The sequence below is a fragment of the Schistocerca americana genome, chromosome 7 (assembly GCF_021461395.2).
Source record: "Schistocerca americana isolate TAMUIC-IGC-003095 chromosome 7, iqSchAmer2.1, whole genome shotgun sequence".
Classification (NCBI taxonomy): domain Eukaryota; kingdom Metazoa; phylum Arthropoda; class Insecta; order Orthoptera; family Acrididae; genus Schistocerca; species Schistocerca americana.
In genome coordinates this window covers 161,177,186-161,196,767 of record NC_060125.1, presented here as the reverse complement: position 1 = coordinate 161,196,767, position 19,582 = coordinate 161,177,186, and the positions used below count along the sequence as shown (strand labels likewise).

At 40.0% G+C, this 19,582-nt stretch overlaps 1 protein-coding gene across 2 annotated transcripts in view; it reads left to right on the top strand.

Annotated features, from left to right (window-relative positions):
• LOC124621871 (geranylgeranyl transferase type-1 subunit beta) overlaps positions 1-19,237 on the top strand; it is a 63,210-nt gene extending 43,973 nt beyond the window's left edge. The window contains exons 7-8 of one of the 2 annotated variants that reach the window (XR_006980582.1): positions 11,698-11,955; positions 14,660-19,237. Coding sequence is in view for 1 of the 2 variants with exons in the window: in XM_047147334.1 (XP_047003290.1) it covers positions 11,698-11,810 (113 nt within the window). In the remaining variant the exon portion in view is untranslated. Of the gene's footprint in view, positions 1-11,697 lie in introns of both variants that reach the window. The other variant, XM_047147334.1, reaches the window with a different exon arrangement.
• Positions 19,238-19,582: the final 345 nt, after the last annotated feature.

Here is a 19,582-nt window from a genome sequence, read left to right as displayed (position 1 = left end):
CCTAGATAACACAAATCTGTGTCACTGATGATTCCTTGGAATCACCCCCGCCTCCCTCTTCCCACCTTGCTTTGGTGAAGTTAAAATGTCTGTTCTCATTTTATAGACCTAGGCTATGTGCCAAGGTTCTGCTATTGGTGTCGATACAGTTGTGTGTTTAGTGTGTGGCCGCATTGTGTGATGGAATTATGCATACGTTGGGGGAAGTAACATTTATCAGCAGAGCTGGATCATTCCCAAGACCTCAGTATTAACAAAATATTCCAGATAGGAATCACAGCCGTGTCTTGAATGTGGGATGAGGATAAAAGAGTCACCACATTTGTATTGCTTCAGCTCTGTTACTGTCAATTGCATTCACATAAATTCCATAACTTGAGACAGACTTGCTGGTGAATACTTACCTTCAGGACATGTATATGAAGAAATGCAGATAGATGCATATAAAAGTAAAAATAATACACTTTCAACCTTTCAGAACTATTAATTTCTTCTTCTATGGCTACCAGCGTCCTCACTATAGGGGGGTCCCTGTCATCCTGGGGTCTGAATGACCTAACTTTCTCCCCAACTCCTCCTTTGCTCCCCAACTCCCTCCTTCTCTCACCAGCTCCTGCCTGCCTCCTCTCCTGCCTCCACTCCCCAGTCCCCACCTCCTCTCCCACCTCCACTATTCATCCCCCACCTCCTCTCCCACCTCCACTCCCCCTCCAACCACCCTTTCCTCCCTCCTCCTCTCCCACCTCCACTCCCCCTCCAACCACCCTTTCCTCCCTCCTCCTCTCCCACCTCCACTCCCAGCACTTGCAGCCACTCTTAGCTCCCTCCCCTACACTCAGCTCCAACCTCTAATCTCAGCTCTCACCTCTACTCTCAGCTCTCACCTTCAGTCTCAGCTCCTGCCTCCACCCCCCGGCTCCCACCTCCTCACCCTGGCTCCCCCCTTCTCTCCCCAGCTTCCCCCTCCTCTCCCAAGCCCCTCTTGCTCTGCCTCTACATCTACATCTACATTGATACTCCGCAAGCCACCCAACGGTGTATGGCGGAGGGCACTTTACGTGCCACTGTCATTACCTCCCTTTCCTGTTCCAGTCGCGTATGGTTCGCGGGAAGAACGACTGTCTGAAAGCCTCCGTGTGCGCTCTAATCTCTCTAATTTTACATTCGTCATCTCCTCGGGATGTATAAGTAGGGGGAAGCAATATATTCGATACCTCATCCAGAAACGCACCCTCTCGAAACCTGGCGAGCAAGCTACACCGCGATGCAGAGCGCCTCTCTTGCAGAGTCTGCCACTTGAGTTTATTAAACATCTCCGTAACGCTATCACGGTTACCAAATAACCCTGTGACGAAATGCGCCGCTCTTCTTTGGATCTTCTCTATCTCCTCCGTCAGACCGATCTGGTACGGATCCCACACTGATGAGCAATACTCAAGTATAGGTCGAACGAGTGTTTTGTAAGCCACCTCCTTTGCTGATGGACTACATTGTCTAAGCACTCTCCCAATGAATCTCAACCTGGTACCCGCCTTACCAACAATTAATTTTATATGATCATTCCACTTCAAATCGTTCCGCACGCATACTCCCAGATATTTTACAGAAGTAACTGCTACCAGTGTTTGTTCCGCTATCATATAATCATACAATAAAGGATCCTTCTTTCTATGTATTCGCAATACATTACATTTGTCTACGTTAAGGGTCAGTTGCCACTCCCTGCACCAAGTGCCTATCCGCTGCAGATCTTCCTGCATTTCGCTACAATTTTCTAATGCTGCAACTTCTCTGTATACTACAGCATCATCCGCGAAAAGCTGCATGGAACTTCCGACACTATCTACTAGGTCATTTATATATATTGTGAAAAGCAATGGTCCCATAACACTCCCCTGTGGCACGCCAGAGGTTACTTTAACGTCTGTAGGCGTCTCTCCATTGATAACAACATGCTGTGTTCTGTTTGCTAAAAACTCTTCAATCCAGCCACACAGCTGGTCTGATATTCCGTAGGCTCTTACTTTGTTTATCAGGCGACAGTGCGGAACTGTATCGAACGCCTTCCGGAAGTCAAGAAAAATAGCATCTACCTGGGAGCCTGTATCTAATATTTTCTGGGTCTCATGAACAAATAAAGCGAGTTGGGTCTCACACGATCGCTTTTTCCGGATTCCATGTTGATTCCTACATAGTAGATTCTGGGTTTCCAGAAATGACATGATACGCGAGCAAAAAACATGTTCTAAAATTCTACAAGAGATCGACGTCAGAGATATAGGTCTATAGTTTTGCGCATCTCCTCGACGACCCTTCTTGAAGACTGGGACTACCTGTGCTCTTTTCCAATCATTTGGAACCCTCCGTTCCTCTAGAGACTTGCGGTACACGGCTGTTAGAAGGGGGGCAAGTTATTTCGCGTACTCTGTGTAGAATCGAATTGGTATCCCATCAGGCCCAGTGGACTTTCCTCTATTGAGTGATTCCAGTTGCTTTTCTATTCCTTGGACACTTATTTCGATGTCAGCCATTTTTTCGTTTGTGCGAGGATTTAGAGAAGGAACTGCAGTGCGGTCTTCCTCTGTGAAACAACTTTGGAAAAAGGTGTTTAGTATTTCAGCTTTACGCGTGTCATCCTCTGTTTCAATGCCATCATCATCCCGTAGTGTCTGGATATGCTGTTTCGAGCCACTTACTGATTTAACGTAAGACCAGAACTTCCGAGGATTTTCTGTCAAGTCGGTACATCGAATTTTACTTTCGAATTCAATGAACGCTTCACGCATAGCCCTCCTTACGCTAACTTTGACATCGTTCAGCTTCTGTTTGTCTGAGAGGTTTTGGCTGCGTTTAAACTTGGAGTGGAGCTCTCTTTGCTTTGGCAGTAGTTTCCTAACTTTGTTGTTGTACCACGGTGGGTTTTTCCCGTCCCTCACAGTTTTACTCGGCACGTACCTGTCTAAAATGCATTTTACGATTGCCTTGAACTTTTTCCATAAACACTCAACATTGTCAGTGTCGGAACAGAAATTTTCGTTTTGATCTGTTAGGTAGTCTGAAATCTGCCTTCTATTACTCTTGCTAAACAGATAAACCTTCCTCCCTTTTTTTATATTCCTATTAACTTCCATATTCAGGGATGCTGCAACGGCCTTATGATCACTGATTCCTGTTCTGTACATACAGAGTCGAAAAGTTCGGGTCTGTTTGTTATCAATAGGTCCAAGATGTTATCTCCACGAGTCGGTTCTCTGTTTAATTGCTCGAGGTAATTTTCGGATAGTGCACTCAGTATAATGTCACTCGATGCTCTGTCCCTACCACCCGTCCTAAACATCTGAGTGTCCCAGTCTATATCTGGTAAATTGAAATCTCCACCTAAGACTATAACATGCTGAGAAAATTTATGTGAAATGTATTCCAAATTTTCTCTCAGTTGTTCTGCCACTAATGCTGCTGAGTCGGGAGGTCGTTAAAAGGAGCCAATTATTAACCTAGATCGGTTGTTTAGTGTAACCTCCACCCATAATAATTCACAGGAACTATCCACTTCTACTTCACTACAGGATAAACTACTACTAACAGCGACGAACACTCCACCACCGGTTGCATGCACTCTATCCTTTCTAAACACCGTCTGTACCTCTGTAAAAATTTCGGCAGAATTTATCTCTGGCTTAAGCCAGCTTTCTGTACCTATAACGATTTCAGCTTCGGTGCTTTCCATCAGCGCTTGAAGTTCCGGTACTTTACCAACGCAGCTTCGACAGTTGACAATTACAATACCGATTGCTGCTTGGTCCCCGCATGTCCAGACTTTGCCCCGCACCCGTTGAGGCTGTTGCCCTTTCTGTACTTGCCCAAGGCCATCTAACCTAAAAAACCGCCCAGCCCACGCCACACAACCCCTGCTACCCGTTTAGCCGCTTGTTGCGTGTAGTGGACTCCTGACCTATCCAGCGGAACCCGAAACCCCACCACCCTATGGCGCAAGTCGAGGAATCTGCAGCCCACACGGTCGCAGAACCGTCTCAGCCTCTGATTCAGACCCTCCACTCGGTTCTGTACCAAAGGTCCGCAGTCAGGCCTGTCGACGATGCTGCAGATGGCGAGCTCTGCTTTCATCCCGCTAGCGAGACTGGCAGTCTTCACCAAATCAGATAGCCGCCGGAAGCCAGAGAGGATTTCCTCCGATCCATAGCGACACACATCATTGGTGCCGACATGAGCGACCACCTGCAGATGGGTGCACCCTGTACCCTGCTCCCTTTCCTCTCCACAGATCACCCCAGGTCAAACTTGCCTTTCTCTTTTCAGTAAATCCATTGTGGATGATGAACTGCGATTGTGATGTAAATTGGTGATTTATCTGGTAATAAATATGCAACCAGTCTCTCCTTTAATTCAACTTATTCAAGCATGGACATGTTTTTGAGCCACTGTAGGCTCATCATCAGATGGAGGCGTTACAAGAACATTATGTTGAGGACCAAGTGTAGCTAGATGCAGTGCTGCCTTGTGGTATCCATATCAGATCTCTTCCTATAATGTACATTATTAAGCTGTGTATGCAAATACACAGAGTATTTAGCTGCACTTGGTTTTACACAGATTCACAGAAAGTCTGTAAATCCCCCCCTCCCCCCAATCCTGCGACCGCTCTCAGCCCCCATCGCTAATCCCCCCCAGTCTCCCCAGCCCCTCACCAGCACCAGCAACCCCCCCCCCCCCCCCCCCCCCCCGCCATTGCCACCGCCACTCTCAATTGATGCTTACACTCAACTACTGCCCCAACCTCGATACCAGTGCCCTAGCTGAGAACACTCCACCACCACAAGTAAAAGAATTATTAACTATTCCTGTATTGATCCAATTTATGTATTTTCCTGGGATCCTGCTGCATAAATACTGGCCACTGTGCCATCTGTCTACAGCCAGTAACTTGTCCACAGCAGCCTACGACATGCAACACAGATAGGCCTAACTGAATTTAGAATCACACCATGCCATCACTTGGAACTTGATAGTACTGAATGTGACAGAACCCATAGTCGGAGCTGACTTTCTTGTACATTATCATCTGCTGCCAGACATCGCCATTGCATGTTCAGTGACATAATCACCAGCCTGTCTGCTACCGGTTTTCGATGATGCACTGCAGTGCATGATGCCACAGTTATCCAGTCAACAGGCAGCAGATACGCCAAGCTACTGGAGCAGTTCCCAGGTATCACTGGACCTCCAGGCACTCTGAAAAAAGTATGTCACAGCACTGTGCACTACATTAACACCAACGTGGTCTAACCAGTTTCATGTAGCCCAAGAGGCCTTGCTCCAGATTATTATCCTATTGCCAAAGCTGACTGTATTGCAGTGTTGACGGAAGGTATCATATGCCTTTCCAGTAGTCCACAGTTTTCGCCTCTACACTTGGTGCCAAAAAAAAGTGATATGCGGGGTGCTCATGCAAATATTACTACACCCTTAATGCCAGATGGTGCCAGGTCATTATCCTGTACCCATATTAAGAAAGTACAATTATGCATTATGTAGTGCAATGATATTTAGTGTGCTAGACAGTGCCAAAGCCTACACACAAATTTCTGAGTCTGATGAGGACAAACCGAAGACAGATATTATTGCACCATTTCGCCTCTTCAAGAGTTGGTTCGCGATGCTCAGCTTACAAAATGCTGCACAGGCTTGGCAGAAGTTTATAGACTCAGGCTTCAAGGTTTGTCATATTGACTCACATGCTTTGACAGCATCCCCATTTTTCAGCCATGGTAGAGGATACCAACAGGAATTAGTTGAAATCTTTACAAACCTGGACAAATACAGGATTGTATTAAACACTGTTAAGTGTGTTTTTGGGTAACGAGAGATCACTTTTTTGGTCTACTTGATTTCATAGCATCTACCTTTCCCAACGCCCTGTGAATTCCAAACCACCAACCTCCTTCCTTGTCGCCATGACCAACTATATTCTCACTCACAATTACTTCTCCTTTGAAGACATTACCTACAAACAGATGCAGGGTATGGCTATGGGCACTTGCATGGCACCATCCTGTGCCAACCTATTGGTGGGCCAGAACCTTAAACACCTCACCTGGTTAAGATTCATTGATGACATCTTTGCTATCTGAATTGAAGATGAGGATACCTTATTCTTCCAGAACCTCAACAACTTCTCCCCCATTTGCTTCTCCTGGTCCTACTCAACCCAACAAGCCACCTTCCTAGATGTTGACCTCCACCTCAAAGATGGCTACATCAGTACCTCTGCCCATATCAAACCTACTAACCATCAGCAATACCTCCACTTTGACAGATGCTACACATTCCATACCAAGAAATCCGTTCCATACAGCCTAGCCGCCGATGGTCGTAGCATCTGCAATGATGAGTAGTCCGTCTCAGAATATACTGAGGGTCTCACTGAAGCCTTCACTGACTGCAATTATCCCCCCAACCTTGTACAAAGACTAATCACCTGTGCCTTATCTTTCCAGTCTCCCACCAGCTCCCGAAGTCTCCCCATCCGCCCGCGAGGGGCATTCCCCTCGTAACTCAGTACCGCCCAGGACTGGAGCAACTGAATTACATTCTCCGCCAGGGTTTCGATTAACTCTCATCGTGCCCAGAAATAAGAAATGTGCTGCCCACTATCCTTCCCAACCTTCGCACGGTGGTGTTCCGTCGTCCATCGAACCTACACAATGTACTCATCCATCCTTACACAACCCCTACTCCCAATCCCTTACCTCGTGGCTCATACCCCTGTAGTAGACCTAGATGCAAGACCTGTCCCATACATCCTCCCGCCATCACCTACTCCAGTCCAGTCTCTAATACCACCTATCCCATCAAAGGTCGGGCTACCTGTGAAACCAATCATGTGATTTCCAAGCTAAGATGCAGCCATTGTGCTGCATTCTATGAAGGCATGACAGCCAACAAACTGTCTGTCCACATCTACATCTACATTTATACTCCGCAAGCCACCCAACGGTGTGTGGCGGGCTACCGACAGACTGTGGTCAAGAAACAAGTGGACCACCCTGTTGCTGAACACGCTGCCAAACATCATATCCTTCATTTCAATGACTGCTTCACAGCCTGTGCCATATGGATCCCTCCCACCAACACCAGCTTTTCTGAACTGCTCAGGTGAGAACTTCCCCTGCAATATGTCCTATGTTCCCATAACCCTGCTGGCCTCAACCTTCGTTAGTCACTGACCTCACCCATCCAGCCCCCTCTCCCCCTATGTTGTCATTCCAGCACTACAAAGCCGTCATTCCACCATCACACCCAGTCTTTTTATTTCTCTCCTTTTCCGCTACTTCCTTCCCCCCTTCCCCCCTCTCCCCTGCCATCCACATAAACTGCAGCACTTCACTGTCCGCCACCCCCACTATACTATCCCTTCCGCACCCCACCCCACCCCAGCCTCCTCCTTATCCCCCACCCAGTTGCCACTCCCATCATGCACTGGTGCTCCTGCTCGCAGTACGGTTTCAGTTGCCTGAGACAACAGTCGTGTGTGTGTGTGTGTGTGTGTGTGTGTGTGTATGTGTATTGTTGACGAAGGCCTTAATGCCTGAAAGCTATAATTGTGAGAGGATTTTTTTCATATCTACAACTCAGCATCTCCTCTATATGGTGAGTAGCAACTTTTCTTCTCAAATGTTACTTTTGGATTAATGTATTTAAACATGGTTCATCAAGCACTGAAGAAGAAACACAATCCAGCCATCCAATTGAGGTCATGACAAAGGAAACCATTGACAAAATCCTTGATATGGTATCAAAAGACTGTTGAATAAAAATTTGTGATAGTGCTGAGACTGTAGGCATCTCAACTGAGCAAGTTCATAATGTCCTGCCCCGAAAATTGTCTGCGAAGAAGCTGTGTGCAAATGTGTGCCATGATTGATCACTGTCCACAAAAAATGCATCCAGCACAACGTATTTAATCACAATCCACAAGACTTTTTGCTCTCATTCATGACTGCTAGTGAAACCTGGATTCATCATTACACTCCAGAGTCATAATGACAGTCAAAACAATGGACACAGGCTAGTGAAAGTGCACTGAAGATGGCAAAAACCATTTTGTGACCTGGTAAGGTGGTGGCCACAGCATTTTACTCAGAAAAAGGCAGAACCATAACTGGACCCTATTATGCTTCATCATTGGATTTTTGAAACTTGCGTTGACTGAACAAAAACCCAGATTGGCACACAAAAAGTGATCTTTTGTCAGGATACTGCACCATCCCACACATCAGCAGCGGCAGTGGTGAAAGTGCACAAATTATGCTTTGAATTGCATCCTCATCCACCCTGTTCACTAGACTTAGCCCCAGGTGACTTTTTCCTATTCCCGAACTTGAAACTTTGGCTTGCTATGAAGAAATTTTCATGACATGAGGAAGAGATAGTTGCAGGCTTTGACGGAACTTATTTTTCAAATGGAATGTAAAAGCTGGAGGATCACTGGGCCAAGTGTGTGTCCTTCAAGGAAGACTATGTTGAGAAATAACATGAGTTTAGAAACAAACATTTTTTACCCGAGTTACCAAACCACCCTCACAGTGTATAAAAGTGTATTAAATGTGTTGGGACTGAAATATTTGTACAGTTTGGCCAGATGCCCGAACTAAGCACTTTTGCTTTGATCAAGTTTTACTGCTCTTCCTTTGCATCCTAACATATATGGAATCTTGCATATGGTTTGCGTGAGTGTGTCTCGCAATTGGGAGGACGACGGTTCAATCCCATCTCCAACCATCCTGATTTAGGTTTCCCGTGATTTCCCTAAATCGTTTCAGGCAAGTGCCGGGATGGTTCCTTTAAAAGGGCACGGCCGATTTCCTTCCCAATCCTTCCCTAATCCGAGCTTGGGCTCCGTCTCTAATGACCTCATTGTCGACGGGACGTTAAACACTAACCACCTACCTACCCTGAGTGTGTCTGTTTTCTCTTTTTTCCTTTTATTGCTATCCTGGATGATACCATCATGTAATTGCGGATTAATTGATTCCTCCATTACCAGCTATATCTTATGGGCACTCTGTATGGCTTATGATAACATGTGATTGATTCCAATTTGGAATCCTGTGTTGCGTCACCAGGGTTGCTGCTGACAGTCGTAAGGTTTCAACAGTGGCTTCTCCATTGTTATTGTCTCTGCTCCTTCTAAATGCTCGGCTTCCACATGTAACACAGTACATAATACAGTTACGCTGGTGGATTTACTTATGACTGGGTTTCTAACTTTTCGTGTCTGGATAATCTTCATCCACCAGTGCTGTCTGACCTGAGCAGCCAGATAGCAGTCGTGCATAAGGTGTGCCTGCTTGTATGAATGTTTCAGTATTTTCCTTTCATTTCTGAAGAAAGCTTTGCCCAAAAGCTGAGTGTGTAAGAATATTTTCATTGTGCTGATTCAACATGTCATCTTCACGGTGGTTAGCAGTCTGTCCTTTCCATAAGTGTTCATCTTTCATCTAGTTCTTCTAAACTGACAAACACTAATATCTTAGATAAACTTGCATCTTTGCTCCCAAAGTTATCAAAACCAAATGGCATTACTCTGTTACTGTCTATTTTCCATATGCATACAAAACTCGTGTGTACAAATCACCATGCTTCCTCGTTTTCTTCCAGTAGTTACACAACACGTATTACATTAACAAATAGTTCTGTTGCCACATTCACTCAAAGTAATCTTCCTGTACCTTGCAATACTTTATCAAATGAATTGATCCTTAATGATGCATTTTGATCGGTTATCTTTCATGAAATAAAAATCATATGACAGGATGTCACTGACAACAGTTTCCCATAGATGGAACAGTGTTCTCTCAAGTTCTGTCACACATTGTCCTAGATCAGTATTAACATAGAACGTAGTGACTATGTCATTATCCACCACTCCACAAGCTGAAGTTGAGAAACAGCATATTCCACAATAGATCGTAGTATCTCGGGGATCACATTCAGAATACATTGCACAGTGCATGACTTCAGTTTGGCTAAATTCATAATTTGAGTGCAGAACACATGATCTTTCAGATAACTCCACAGCCAGAAGTCACACCAATTAAGACAAAGTGATCAGGACAGCCTGGCTATGGTAAAATGACAGCTGATAATTCTAGCATTTCCAAACTGCCTCTGCCACCGGCTGTGCATTGTTTGGATGAGTGCTGTCTTGCATAAAAATGGTCTTACCCCCACTTCCACACTGTTGGAGAGCTGGAATGACATTGGTGTGCAAAAGACTCTCATGACATTTACCACTGACGGTACACGTAATAGTACCTGCAGGACTTGTAAAATACCGCTCTAAAATAAACAGAGCCTTCAACCCGCACCACACAGTTACATTTGCAGAATTAAGTGGTGCCAATTGATGTGTGTGTGCATTTCCTGTTGCCCATATTCTCCAATTTTGTGTATTGACATGTCCTTGGAGATGGGAATGGGCTTCATCTATGTACAGAGTGTTCCATGGTCATTCATTGCCCACTTCCATGCAAGCAAGCAATTCCAGAGTGAACATTTGTCTTGCTGGCATTTAGCAGGAAGTAACTCCTGAGCATGGTTGATTTTTGTATGGACAGCTATGCAAGATGTTTCGTATGATGTTGTGCACCATGCTCATAGGCAGATCCAACGCTCGGGCAGTTCTCTGTGCACTGCGTCTTTGCACACCACCACTCGACCCCTCCTGCAACACTGTGGCCGCAACTTTAACAGACATCAGATCAGCTGTTTCCTCCTTTTCCATGTAGCACTTCAAAAGAACCTGTAAACATTTTCTCCAAACACTTAGCAGACATTGGACCAATGTCTTTTTTCAAATCCTTGAGTGTCTGGAACTTCTGCAGGGCTACTGGCAGTACACAATCCTTTGTGGAGGTAGTGGTGTTGGGCATCCTGGGCACAAACTGAGGAACTGCCATGTCAGTGCATCTGTTGGTGTGCATGTTCTGATGCTTACAGCGCCATCTATTTTCTTTTTTTCCCCAGTGATGTTCCCCCCTGCTTCAATAATATTCTGTTCAAATTTGATGTCATTCTGGTCAATGGTTCTTGTTCTATAGCATTTTGAAACTGCAGCTTTAATTACAGACACCGTGTAGATACCACTAGTAATGGCAGTTTAGTGTATAAAGTGTTTTGTCTTGTTTTGCTTATGGTCTTGTCTTATTATGGAGTAACTCAAAATATGCTCCTGTTGGTTAACACTTCTTCTGCTATACCCTTCACTTATTATACCAAAAAAATCAACTTGGTGATGGGGTTAGTCCACCTCAACATATCCATCTTCTAATGTAAGTGTAACTCATTTGTCCCAACATTAGATGACTTTTTGGAGACTTTGATTGTAGAAGTCTGCATTTTGGCTCTTCAGGAAACATTCCACCATTTTATTTTGGATTTTCTTGTGTCAGGCCACAGTACTGTGGCACAGGGATTTCAATGTGTACGATGACTGCAAATATACACTTGAAAAGAAACAGAAAATTAATAATGATAATTAAATCTTTGTTCACACTTTGTAGTTTTGGACCTGACAGTAAATGCTTGAAAACATAGTAGCAGCTGTCTTTACTGCATGTAATTTCTAAATCATATTCATATCCTCCAACAGTTAATTGAAAAACTTTACTTTCACAGGTCTTTGTGGCCTTAGCCTTATGGATGAAGAGCTGCTATTACCTGTTGAGCCCAGACTTAATATCACGCAGCGGGCATTTGCTACACTTAAGAAGATTCATAAAGAGTGGTAGAATGAGCAGCACAAATTCTGCTTCATTATATGTGTATTAGCTGTGCTAGACACAAGGGTACCAAAGTCCAAGTGGTGTTCTTTTTGTATGATGATTGGCATACTGTAATTTTTTCATGAAAAGTGCTTGAATTTTGAATTCTATGGTAAGTACTTTTAGTTTGTGCTCATGGATGATGCCTGTTTTAAATGAAGCAGTAGCATTTGCATCATATGTAAACACACAACTGCCTAATTATCCCTGAGATATTATATAGACCAAATTTCATGAATTTATAGGCTATTGTGTCTCAGTTTATTAATGAAGTCACTTGGAACCCATTTGAACTGAGTCACATCAGTGACTTCTATACCAAAAGACAAATTTCTTTGAGACATTTTTGTACTGTGAAAAGAAAAACTGTGTTTACTTCTTTTCCAAGAGCTGCTTTTATGTTGTTCCTATGGTGCTATTTTCCCCCACAGAAAAAAGTAAGCATTGAATTGATCAACTGTGAGTTTCATTTTATGGTTGAATTACAATCTGTGATTCCTTTATAATCCTAACAGCCATGTTAGTTTGTATAATGAACGAAAAGATTTAGTAGCCATGTTACAAAAATCTCTGTATTCCATTTAATTGAACAAGGATTGTAATTGGTATTTAAGAGACACAAGAAATTTTGATTGGTTTTAAGCTGTGCAGACTATTATCAGTACTTGTATAACATTAAGCTAACTATGATTTACATTAGAACACTGCATAGCTGTGTACATAGAGCTATTGCAGTCTCCCACTGTATTTTAGTAGATGCTTATGTAGATGATGAAACTTGCTGATAAACAGGCATTTGATTATTCTGTGGTATGACTTTTACATGGGTAATTACTTAAGCAGCAATTTGATCACTGTTTGGTATTAGCATCTGATTAGTGTCCATTTGTGGGAATGAAATAATGTTTATAAGCTTTATGTATTTTTTTTCCTTTTTCCTCGTTTTTTAAAGGAAGCTTTTTGTAAGCTATGGGGACAAGAAAATTAATTAGATTCTGTCTGCTTCAGTTAGTCAGTATTATTCTCATGAGGGTGCTGAGGAACTGATATAAAAGATTTTCATTCATCAAATGACACACTGTGGACCATGAGAGCCCAAAGCACAGACACAAAGTTTTGAGAAAAGAGATGTTTGGAAAATCATATTTATAGACAAACCACCACTCTCTTAGGTCTGAACTGTTTTTAACCAAGTCTCAACTTCTGTTATTACCTATGAAAAAACTAATGTGCCCATTTTATGGTATGAAATATTAATTAATATTTAGGATTATTTTTATTACTAATGTTAAAGCTCAAAATTTCCATGTGGAGGATAGTGACAATAGTGTTGTTTGACAATTGTAAAGTTTGTAATTAATGTGAAACTGGAATCAGAACATTTAGAACAGATAATGAATGCACCATATACATAATTATGACCTGTTCCAACACTTCATGTTCCTCAATATCATCATTGTCATTAAGCACATTCTGTAGTTTGACATTCAGTTAAAACTGCCACTATTCCCCTGATTACGAAATGCTACTGCTATGTACATGATGTAGACACTAAATTATGTTGGAAATGCTAGATGACACTTGAGCACTGCAGCGTAACAAAATAATGTGCTGTGCTTTGGGCCTATATGCAGATGAATATCTGAGAAATGGGTGAGACATATTTTTATTAATCTTCATGTTCACAATGTGGGTCTACTGATAGAGATAAAGCTGATTCACCATAAGAGCAATAGATGGCAGGAACATGCCTACTTGCTATAATCTAAAAGTCAGTAACAGTGTGCTTTAGCCCCTTATGGTTCTCATTACTTCAGGTGTAATGAGTTATTGTGATTATGTGCAACATTTCTTATGTACAGTGTGACAGTAGGTGTTTAAGTTTATGCATTCTCTTTACAATGTAGTTGTGAGAAGTTCTGTATACATTACACCTGGTCAAAGTTATCATTGTACATAGCATTTTCAGAAATTATTATGCGACATTATTCAGTAAAGAATGTTGTTCATTAATAACATTATTTTTGACATTTATAACTGAATCTTTCAATCAAATTAAATGTTTGATATGTTACCTTCTTTTGCAAGTTACTGGGAAAAAGTATTTACATGTGTCACTTCTGCTATGACTGCAGGGTTCCTATTTGTTAGTAATAGACTTGTCCTTTATGTATAGACCTATCTTTAAATCAAAACCTCACCTCTTTATTTAACAGGTGCTCGTTGTCATTTATTGCATGTTCCTCTTCATAAAATACAAAGCAGTGTATCCCATATAAATTCAGGAAGGAAAACGGGTAACTGAACATTTTTTACATGTTGTATAAAGCATTGTTTTGCTACCTTTGTTGTGAGGAAGTTAACTGATAAACAAGTTTTAAAAGCTGCCTTGGTGATTATTTTGCTTGGTAGTGATATACTAAAATAGTAAAAAGTGATGAGTGAGTGGATAATTTACTGTGTATGTCAAGGGACAATAAGTAATTTACACATTGACTGGCTTCTGTTGAAGCATTTTTAGTACACGCACAATAACTTCATTTCTTCTGCTGCTTTAAGAGCATGTAACATTAGTCATTGATGCTAATACATCTATTCAAAAAGGAGGAAAGAAATTATTCCAGAACAGTATTATTTACATTTGTGTATAGCCTTTAAAGATTTTTGTCTTTCATAATCATTCTAAAATGTTTTTTTTTTTTTTTAGTATTGTGTGTTTTATTGCTAAGGCTATATAAATAGCTTATATTTATTTGTGTACAATTGGAGTCTTACAAGTATACATATCTGATTTTACTTCATGTTTGCATCAACAGGAAAATTCAGTTGAGAAAACTGTAAAATTACGAAGTTAAATCAAGAAAACTTTTGAAATTATAAGGAGATAGAATAAATACCTGACCAGAGTTTACCTTCAGAAGGTGAAGTTCATGTACTCGCTGACAGGAATATATCTCCTTGTAATATTAGAGTTACTGTGTTTATGAATGAAACTATAGCACAAAGTGAAAGGTTCACATAAATATATTACTGTTATCAATAACATACTATTTTTAAAGTTTTTATTATAGGGACCTACAAAATTGCATTGGTCATTTGTATAAGAAGAAAAAAAGCAAGAAGAAAAAAGCATATTTTTGTCTATTTTATGATTTAAGAGTATTGTGTTGCATATGTAACATTTTCATGTGGGATAAACTATTACATAGTGCATATCTGTGGTGATACGTAAATACTAACCTTCCTTCCTTATTTTCCCTTCACTAGGTTTGGCCTCATAACTTTAATAGCCCTTTTCTTGTTGTGTATTGGACCTGCACTTAGCTCACTTGAGTAGTGTGCAACAAGAAGTTACAGGACACTTAATTTTTGTGAGAGTTTGTTTTAAAGTGGTTTTTGTAAGCACCAGTGGGACAGAAACAAAAATTCAATGAATGGATGATGAGTATCAGTAAAAAATCTTATGGGTGATCTGAGATGTTACAACCATCAGTACATTAACTGTGCAAAATGTACAACAAATTTATAATCATTGAAATTAAACATGCTTTATGCTAATATACACTTATGGACACTGTGCAATTTCACCAATATACACATTTTAAGTCATGCTAGTTTCTCTACCTCTATTAAAAATTTAACTTTGCCATTTACTCTCAGTTCTAAGGAAATTCATTTGACCTCTCTATTGAGTAGTTGAACTGATAGGTCCGTGTAATGCCAAGATTTGGTACTGAAGAGTTTACTCTATATGTGTATGAAGCACCTACACCTTTTTGTGTAGATGATAGGGCGTATTTTCATATTTGTTTCTGATATTGTACTTTGGACATGTCCTACTGTTGGCAGCTGTGATAGTTCCTCTCGGTGAGTGTCTCACAGTGCAGAACAAATAATGATGACAGTCATAATTCTAAGTTTTCAAAAGATGGGCTTATGAAGAGGTTCAGATGCCATGTTGCATATTGTTCCCACACCCACATTTTATAATTGAAAACATTGACTGCAGCTATTTGGTAACACCATGCCTATACAGTGATAATTTATCCATTTTGCTGTCTGCTGAGCTCTGTGCCAGTATGGAGTATGATATTTTATTATTTTAAGATAATAAGAATAGCTACACAATGATAGTTATCTTTATTCCTTTCATTATTTGTATTCCAAGACTCTCCAGCATCATATCTGTCTATTACTTATGTTATTTTGGTTTGTTTGTCATCTCTTGTGTCAAACCAGCATTGTATAAAATTTGTAACTCATATGAGATTTAAAACCAACAGTGGACATACACAAATAGCTTACCATAAAAACTGAACAATATAATTCTACCATGTTTGCACAGTTTCTCCTTTCTTCTGCTGAATTAAATATGCCGTAAAGTAGATGCAAAATGTTTCTATGATGTCACCCAATTTGACATATTATTGGCGACTGAAACTCAAATGCTGTGGTTATGTAAGTGAAGACTTTATCTTGTTATTTAGTGACAAATGTGGAGCTTATATTATAGAACTAGAAGTTCTGTAATTTGGAAAAGTTTGGGGGAGTGAGGCCACTCAGAGAGTATGAAAAAGCAGTTGCTGGTTGTCCACTCCTTTTCTTCTCCTATGTACCTCTCGATTTCCTACTTAGGTCCTGAACAGTCCTTTTCCTTATTACATATGGTAATGAAATCTCCTTGGTATAAATAATAGAGTGTGTAAGTTAACTACTCATCATATTGTTGAGCCATTCAGTGCTCAATAGGCACATAAACAAAATGGAAAACATTTCTAAGCTTGTGGATGAGTCCTCATACAGAGCTGACTGAACACACACACACACACACACACACACACACACACACACACAGCACACCTGCATTGGCAGTTTCTGGTTACAATTTCATAAGGGAGATTCCTTAGGAAGACTTCATCCGATACCTTTAATGAGATTAAAAAAAAGTACACTTCCTTCCATATGTCAGTTTAGACACAACTTTCATCATCTGTAGTAACTGTAACATAGATTTCAGGTTTAAAAAGCATGCACATATAGTTTCATACTTACAAATATGAAGTCCCTGAACATTTGTATATGACACCAGATGATAGCCTGCTTCTCAATGAACCCAAATTCTGGTACACACCTTTACTGCCATCACATTCTTTTCCTTTCTTCTGTTTTTTATAACTGTGTTGTTTACTGGTAACTAAATACGCATCATGCTTGTAATAGAACATTATAATATGTATGCGAAGGTCAGCATATCATGGTATGTGGTATTCACATTACAGACAAAATAACTTTTTATTTGAAATTTAAAAAAGTGCCTTTTGTTCAACAAAATGCAGACTTTTTTTCTGCCTTCAGTCATCTGCACACCAACATATATTATGTATTTTCTTCCAATCAGTCCAAAAGATGAACAAAGCTATTCATAATGGCTACAGTTTGTCTCCCATCCCTTACTGTAAATCAGAAACCTAAGTAAGATATGCCTGCATGTGAAATTAAAACCGAAAGTAAAATTAAATAACCATTAAAAGTGAGTCGTGTTTGTGGGAGCTATTTCTTTCATTTTTATCTATTTTAAATTTACACTTTTGCAGTTAGAAAGATACTCTTAATCTGAAGATGTATTGCCATTAGTATCTTTCCATATGTACATATAAACAATACTCAATTTTGTTAATTATTTTCAGTGCATACACTATCTGGCTAATACCTTAGATTTCAAAAACTATTGTCAAACTATGGACTCAGGGCAACTACATCAAATTTTCAGTTTCCTAATAAAATTTCGCAAGAATGTGAATTACTACTATTCCTGCTGTTATCAATTAAAGAACTCTGTGTGCCCTCATTTACTTTGAGTTGGTTGGTACAACAGTTAAAAAGTGTGAGGTGCTGATATATGTATAGAACACACATTCATTTATTTCACATGCCTGTTTGCCCTTCTTGTTTATTTGTGGTCCGTAATTTCTCTGGTGTTGAATTTTAATCTACATAAGTGGAATGCCACATACAACCATCGTAAGTAGAATACCTATTTCTTTCAACATACTGTTTGTAACAGATACACATTCACAGTGTGCTGCAATGCAGATGACATCCACAACAACCTGTCCATGTAATAGCAGGTGTGTGTCATGAAAATTTGTATGTATTATTTCGTCTTGCTTTCCAATATGCTTGACCTATTTAATATTGAAATTGCCAGAACTTGTTTGTGTCCTGACTTCAGATATTCAGAAGAATAATGAAAGTGATATATCAGAAGGATTTTACATAATAACTGGTAATTAAAAAAGGAATCACAGTTCTGACACTGCAAATCAATCACCACAGAAATGTTTCAAAGTATCCCTGTCCCAGCCTGTTGTAATTGTGGTGAACCTTTCAGTTACCATTCAGCTGATTAAGTTTTTGACTGATGGCAAATGAATGTGCAAACAAGTTAATAAAATTGAGAAGTATTGTATTTATGGGTTAAATGTTTAATTTAATAGTTCACTTTATCTGGTTGATGTACCAAATAATGTTATTTACTCTACCAGGATCCAAATACAGTTGGTTTCTTTGCCTTAATTTTTTCTATTTTAATTTCATTTCTTTTTTATTGTGTTGTGCTGTCATTAAATTCACTGTCACAGTTTGATGTATGTCAAATCAAAATCACATTTTAGTTTGTCACTTCACAATAATTATTCTCTTATAAGATACAGTATGTTTACTGTTGAATCAACATTAAAAATGGTGTGTGTTACTGCCAAAAAAGGAAAAGGAGGAAGAAACAAAGATCAGGGAATATCTTAAATAGTTGAAGTTACACAATTTGTAGTTTTGTTTCTGAGAAGTAAACTGAGGATTCTTGTTTAAAGGGTTTCGTTCTTGTATCATTCAAAATCATGTGAGGTACGATGAAGTGCAAGATCATTAACATGAACTGTTTGTTACTGTACATTTGTTTTTTTTTTCAATTATTAGTGTCACCAAAATAGTATTTCAAATGATGCAAATAAGATTTGTTTAAGAAATTGTCTGTGGCCTCAAATCACAGAACACCAATATAGCCATAGTGATTATGATCTAGATATTTTGTCATTTACAGTAATACTGAGAAGAAAAATAAATTTTAATGTCAACAAATGACTGACTGGGGGTGCCTATATAACATATGCCTGGAGCTTATAGTCAAAACACCAAAATGTGATGCTTCCATATAATACTTGTAATATGATTGTTAATATTGTTATCTGAAATCCATAAAATTTTACAATTTGCCTTATATAAGAGCAATTTTACACATGAATGAAACACCATCAGCTGTAAGTCTTACCTGTAGATCATTTCTTCCTTTTGAAAGATTTTGTACCAGAGAATAAAATGTAATGTGTATTCAGTTACTAATTGGTTCTGTATTCAAGAATCTTACACCCATGTTAATGTTGCATTTTACAACATTGATCCTGTAATGCTAAGCACTTAAGAATATATATGTATATAATCAGAATTTTGATTTCAGTGTCTCTGAAACTACCAGATAAGTCAAAAAGCTAGTTCCCTTCTTTTACATTCCTGACTCTGCCCAGGACACTTTTGCATTGTTTTTTGCTGTAATGGGAGCATTTTTCAGTCTAGTTCCCTACTGCTACCGTATTATAATGTTGACATAAGACTGCCATAGCTTGGCAATCAATGTAGATTTTTATTGACTCTGGTGACGACTGATACGGTGTAGGGTTTTTATT